We start from the raw sequence: 7,328 nt of genomic DNA, 5'->3' as shown, positions 1-7,328 counted from the left end.
TATATATATGTATATATGTTACAGGAAGAATGATGAAAAATACAAGTAAAGTTCAAAACATTCAATATGCAAGAGATGAACTTTTTCTTGGAGCAACAACTGGTCATCCACATCATTCTCATCAAAATGGAGCTCAAGAAATGCATCATCTTCATTGGTCATCTCAAATATCTTGTCCAACATTAAATTATGTTATGCATGGTGTAAGTAAAATTATTATTATTGTTTGATTATATATAAATACATTGAAATTACTCACCTGTTGTTTTTAAAAGAACACGGACATGAATTACATAACAATTGGAGTGGACTCAATCCAAATCAAATGCAACATTTATCTCATAAATTTTCACAGGTTAGTATTACCAAGTTTTAGAAGATATGAATATTATTATTATATTTTTATGAATATGAATGGTCATTAATTGTTATAAACTGGGTGCATTATTTTGTAGGATGATTGAAGACCTTGCTGATGGTAGAATGACTTTTGGAGATTTTTGATGGTATGACTAGAACATGATTTTTGCTTGTTCACAGTGAATATAATGTAGTTCAACTATTTGTTGAAACATATATGATGTTCTAATTATTATAAAATTACATTTGAATGTTGTTGTTTCATATTTCGTATTAGTTTTATATTGAATGTTGTTGTTTCATATTTCGTATTAGTTTTATAGATATAAATATGAAAATATATAGTTACAATATTATGAATCATTTTTTGTAAATATTATGTCATACTAGGTATGACACTACTTAGGAGAAAAAGGAAACAAGGAAAATAACAATAAATGAGGAAATAGAAAAATAAAAAAAATTAAGAAAGAAAAAACAACATTTGTAACGATAAGTTAAGGTAACCAAGAAAGAGAAATTAAGAAAGTAGATTGAGAAAATAGCAATAAATTAGGAAAGAGAAAAGAAAAGAAAAATTAAAAAGACAAAAAAAATAAAATAATAAGACGAGACACGTGTCAATTATTTGATGTAGGGGAGTAAAGCTCCCGGTGGAGCATAGACTCTCCCGTTGAAAATGGATAGGCACCCGTATACAAGTACGAATTAAGTACAGTGTTTGTATCTGATTCCATTCACTGTATGTTATAACTTTCTCAACAATACGAAAAGTGCTTCATTTCAAGAAGTCGACAAGAAAGAAACAAACAAAAACCGATAACATAAAATTCCAAAGGTACAATTGCCAAAAATTCGTCAATTTTTTTTAAAAGAGAGTAAAAAAATCAATGAGAAAACACATACCCAAAGGAGAAAAAGATTGCACTGGCACACAAACGGGTGACCCACATAACCCGGCACCGCCATTTCGGCAAAGGATTTTGCTTATCCTTCCATCCATGCAGCACCAAAACAGTAGCCATATAACCCACTGTCAAACACAAACCAAAGAGCACAAGCCTCACCGTAGCAACAGGCAGACAGATCACAATCTTGAGCCACTCGTACACGCCCTCCACCCCAGGAGTGTCGTTCCAAAACGGGTCAACGGTGCTGTATCCGGGCACCTCGAACCTTTCAAGGGCCCCGATGAATTCAAATGGGTTTTGACACGCGGATTAGGTCCGAATCGTGTTATCGAACCCATTCACGTCAAGGACGACTTTGAGTTGATGATCGGAGTCTGGTCGGGTGGCGAGGACGGGAGAAGAGAGAGAATCTTCTGCCGCCATGATTGACGAGTATTTGAGGAGAAGTCCGCTGCTTTATGGGAATGGTGGACTAATTGCTGAATATTGTATTATGCAGAGAATGGGGCCAAACAAAACACGAACGAACAGAACGAAAAAGATGTAACGCTCCGAAAATTTAAAAAGTTTACGCGAACTATATGCACGAGTTATTAAATTTCTTTGTATTTTAATTAAATATATTAATTAAATGAATTAATTATACCAAAAATTTAAAAAGTCCACGCGAACCACATGCACGAGTTATTAAATTTCTTTGTATTTTAACTAAATATATTAATTACATGAATTAATTATGTGGTGCATATTGACATGTTTAAAAATATATTTTTCTACATGGTTGCATTAAGATGTATTTTTAAGGTTATTCGAGATACGATCGAGGAACGGAGACCGAGGGTTGAAAAATGTAAAATGATTTTATTAAGCAATTGTTTTTAATTATTTAAATTAAGGGTGGCGTTTTTTATTATTTTTGAAAATAAGGGGTTTTGAGGTGATTTTATACGCCGGCACATAATTTTTATCGGTGTTGGTTTTTCAACAAAAATACAAACGTTTTGGCAACCCGACTAATAAATTCACAAACTTATTCAAACAAAATTATTTTAAATATCTTAATTAAATACTAATGGGCTAAGTAGGCTTAATTAAGTTTATTAATAGGCTTAAACCTTGTTAGTGGATTAATTAAGTATATAATATATTAAAAAAAACCCCTTAACCCTCCATATTACTCACGCCACTTTCAGAAATTGCACACCAATTCTCCCTCAAATACACGGCACCCACATCACCAAATTAAGAGAAAATTTTGAAGGTTCTTCAAGGAAAATCAAGCCATCGTCTCGTCGTCGCCGTTCTTCAATCGCCAACGTTTTCGTGCGTTTAAAACGCAAAGGCACGTATACTTCTTTCCTTCAAAACATCATCAAACCATAGTATTTGTTTATGCATGATTTTTTTTAGAAAAACATAGCACCAAGTTAAATTTTCGTAACTAGATGTATAGGTGTTCTAAATTGGTGCTTCCAATTTCCAAAATCATGTTTTATATATGTTAAAGGGGTTGACATGATCAGGACATGTTTAGACATTGTTTTACATGAGGATAGAGTCCTATAATAAGCCACAAACATGCACAAAACCACAAAACACAAGCCGGTGCACAAGTTGTTGTCATAGGGTTCATGGTTCGGTTTTGGTCTCTATGGCTTGGCTTGGTCTTGGCTTGGTTCCAGGGCTAGCCAGGGTCGTGGGGGAGTCAAGGGTGGAGTCCTAGCCATGCTAGGACTCGAGTCATGGGCAGGCAAGCTAGGACTCCCACCCGAGAGATACAAAGGATGGTGCGCAGGGTTCAGAGCTTGCGCAGGGTTAAGTGGCTCGATTTGGGGACTTCAGGCTGGGATAGGGTGTGACCTTAGGGTTCTAGGAGAGTGCACAACATGATGGTTCAGGTGTGGCTCGGTCGGCTAGGGTCCTAGGTACCAAATCGTAAGGAGCATGCATATGGGGTTTCTCGGCTAGCATGGGTGCTGGGTTGGGAAGCTTTTTCTTCGATTGAGGGGCTTTCTCCGTGGGTTCCTAGGGTCCAATAGGGTGTCAAAGTGGGTTGGTCAGGGTTTGGTTCATCATGGCTCGAGGGTGGCTTGGTGGATTCGAGACATGGCTCGGTGCTAACTATTGAGGGGCAAGTAGGGGTTTTTAATTGCTTAATTAATCGAAACATGGCTCATGGGGGGGCGAGTCATGGTTCGTAAGAGTTAAAATAATATAAAAAGACTAAATTTTAAATTTAGGAATTTTATATTGATTAGAATTTTTCGGGATTAAAACGCTTTCAAAACGATTAATTACTAATTAATTAAAAGCCTAGTTTTTAAGGTAAATAAAATTATGGGAATTATAATTTAAGCTTAAATAATTATTTGGGACATGTTAGAGTCAAAGAAATTAAGAAAAAGTCAAAAACAAAAAATGTCACGTTCAGGGGTAAAACGATCTTTTCACACCGGGAATTTAGTAAACGTCATGGCAGTGTTCTAAATGCTATTTTATGTGCTAATATGATTATTTTCAATGATTGTGGGTATTTATCAATTTTTATATGTGGAAATATGATTTTTAGATGTTCATGAATTATTAAGTTTAAATTGGACATTTAAAAGATATGTTGTGTGCTTGGTTTCAAAAATAAAATGATATGTATATGCATGATTTTTATTAAGTGAAGATAACATGTTGAAGGATGTGAAGGGATGTGACTACTGCATGTTGGAAATATCGTGAGGGTTATGGTCCCAGTGGGAGCCCGACGATCGTGTTTCCTAGGATACGGATACGAATACGAATATGTTGATACGTTGGCCAAGGCCCAGTTGACCCGTGAGAGTGTCGCTGGTGTCCCCGCCACCCAGTACTGTGGTTTTTATAGATGGATCCATCGCCCAATACGTTTAATGATACGAGTCACAATCACGATCTGAATTCAACAAACATGAATATGCATACGAATATGAATATGAATATGAATATGGATACGAATATGAATATGAATATATATATATGAATATGTTTATGTTGATATGAAAACGTTTATGAAAATGTTATTATTTAAAGTTGATACATCATTATGAAAATGTTTTATTTAAAGTTTATGTATCATGAAAATATTTATGAAAATGTTTTATTTAAAGTATACATCATGAAAATATTTACGAAAATGTTATTGTTTAAAGTTTATGCATCTTCATGAAAACGATATTTTAAGTACGAGTATTTTTGACTGTTGTATGTTATCTGTATATGTAGTACTTTTTAGCAAGATTATAGTGTGTTGAGTTTTAGATTCACTAGGTGTGATTGATGCAGGTGATTATGATAAATATATTTATGGATGTCTTTATGGTTGACTTTGCTGGACTGAACGTGCACATAACCCGAGCACCGACGCTAGTTTTCCGCACTAATTATGGTTTATGATTTCGAGTTACGTTAAAGATATTTTATGACTTTTATTTATTTATTTATGAGTAATTTTTTACAGGTTAGTATGGGCTATACTTTTCAAATGTTATTTTTAGGTTAAGAAAAATTGTTGGATAATTTAATGCTAAATTAATTCCTTTGGTTTTCAAATTATAGTTGGTTGACTTATTTTAAAATGATGTCAAAAATATTTTATGGTTCGATCGAATGCTAAGTGAGGTTTGGAAAAAAAAAAATTTTAACACGATTTAAGAAAACGATTAAGCAGACGTTTCAAAAGAGGAGGGAAATATAACACGTGAGATCCACGCACGAATTAAATATGAGAATTAACTCCATGGAAATACAATTTAGCACAATGATGGTAGAATCCGCAGCTTAGTTCGCGGGTTGTTACATTTTCCAAAATGTATAGTTTATATTACATTTTGTGAAATACCTTTCCATTTTTCGATATTCGGAAAAATTCTAACCAAACAAATATTAACATTTTATTTAATATTGTCACATTCTGAGACACTCTGAGAAGGATTTTTTCTATCGTCTTTGCCTATCAGCGACGTCGTTCATGTATCTATTAGTAAGGTAATGTCGTCGTTGATGTTTTAGCCAATAAATGTTCGGATTTAAATTGATGGATGAAAATAACCATCTGAATCTTTGATGACTCTTACACTATCAATAAATACATATGAATAAGCGAAATCATACACAAATTCGAAATTTTTAATAAATTTTTTTAATCTATGGAACTAATATTTCAGATCTAAAAGAATGTTTTAATTTCCTCACTTTTTTTTTTTTTTAAAGAAAATGTAACTTTCATTATTCAAGGAAACGTAGGAACATCATGAGACAACCAAGACCCCAAAAATGGGGTGGCACTTACCACGTAAAATGGGTACAATGTAAACAAGACGTTCTAGCTAAAGTATGATCTATCTCATTTTCTTGTCTTCTAATCGAAACATCTTGACCTATACTCGGGCAGAGCCTTGTGTTTCTCCGCAACCGCCCGACTGCCTGGGTGGCTCGGTTTTTCCCTATTTTTATACATAAATTTTTTCTAATTTTCAAGTAGTCCGAGAACTCTTTGACAATACTAACTCAACCTGGGCTTAGAAAATTCTAGCCCAGGCGGAAAAATGAAAATTGACTACGCCACTAAACCTATCAGCCTTTTACATTTACGAACTATATCTCCAAACTCGGAATAGTCATTTGCAGACCCATTAATTGCATTAGCCACGCATTTGGAATCCATTTGGAAGAGGACTCTGTTGGGATATCACGTTCTCGCACCCAAGATGCAGCGGAAGCATAAAATTTTTGTTCTTGGGCGACGTGTGTTCAAATAACCATACATAGGGCATTTAAGATTATACCTTCGCGTATTAAACGCTGGGCATCAAACTATTCCAGTGTTACACAGAGATAGCCCTTCTTGTAACTCTCTACGAACGGTTTTTCTCATTTGATCGCCTAATTAGGTCAACTATCAGAGACTTTATTCCTCGCTTGGATTGCAGTAGAAATCGTAACCGATTTGTGTGTTGAGATTGCGTACTCCGAATTTCCAAAATCCAAAGGTGGTGCAGCGGTGGCTACACGACGTTGGTGGAAGCAAAAAGTGGCCGAAAATTTTCCACCAAAATTCAGCAAGTGGCCGTGAATTGTATGGAATGAAGGAGGAAGTTTTGTTTGCTTTTGTGTGCAATTTTTCATCATCGAATAATGAGCCCTATTGTTGTATATATATAGTGAGACTCCTAATCTAATTAGGAGTCTCTCTCCCACAAAAACTCTAATAATTTCATTATGTTTAAACTCCCATATAATTAATACATAATGTATTTATTAACTTTTAATAATACATGATATAATAATACCACATACACATATTTTATATCACCATAAAAAATATATACATCTATATGTACATTAAATTAAATAATCATTATTTAATTTATAAATTAACTCTTTGGTTAATTTAATTCTAAACTCCTCTAGAACATTAATAGGAATTTTACATGTTAGTAGTCATCACTAAAAGCACCAACATTTAATTAATAAATTCCAAACTCACTAAATAAATGATTTTGAACTCATTATAATCCTGATCGATGATCCGAGAGCGTCGATGTATCAAGGATACAAGTCTTGTTCATATAACGAAAATCGAAAATTTCGAAGATCAAAATTTTCATTACCATATTGGGCAGCTGTCAGTTTTAGTGAACTCCTTCACAAAACAGGCAGTTCCACTTTCCTTCCTTATTTAGCAATCATGCTAATTTCAATTTCTTCTATCCTATGGAATCAGTTCATAAACTCATTTATAAACTTTCTGTTTGATCTTCATCAAACTATAGTCATCAAATTCCAACTCCTTGAAATTTGACTATCTCAACGGGAACACAGAATCCGATACTTGTGTGACCCTCAATAGTTCAAGGATACAGCTAGCCGTGGGTTCACATCTATATGTGATTTAGAGTAACATTAATTCTTATTCGAGTTTACCCTAGTTAACCTCATTCTTTACATCAACTCCTTGATCAAGAATGTCATAACTCATTTCTGATTGCACCCACCGGATCATGGTAAGAGCGTCTAGTAGCATTGTCC

At 34.2% G+C, this 7,328-nt stretch overlaps 1 protein-coding gene across 1 annotated transcript in view; it reads left to right on the top strand.

The window, feature by feature from the left end:
- LOC140985906 (protein FAR1-RELATED SEQUENCE 5-like) overlaps positions 1-1,700 on the top strand; it is an 11,572-nt gene extending 9,872 nt beyond the window's left edge. The window contains exon 2 of the mRNA XM_073453849.1: positions 1,368-1,700. Within this exon, the coding sequence (XP_073309950.1) occupies positions 1,368-1,700 (333 nt within the window). The remainder of the gene's footprint in view (positions 1-1,367) is intronic.
- The last annotated feature ends 5,628 nt before the right edge of the window (positions 1,701-7,328 follow it).

This window comes from Primulina huaijiensis, chromosome 10 (assembly GCF_012295235.1).
Source record: "Primulina huaijiensis isolate GDHJ02 chromosome 10, ASM1229523v2, whole genome shotgun sequence".
Lineage (NCBI taxonomy): Eukaryota > Viridiplantae > Streptophyta > Magnoliopsida > Lamiales > Gesneriaceae > Primulina > Primulina huaijiensis.
The sequence above is the reverse complement of the archived record's forward strand: the minus strand, read 5'-3'. Positions and strand labels throughout refer to the sequence as shown.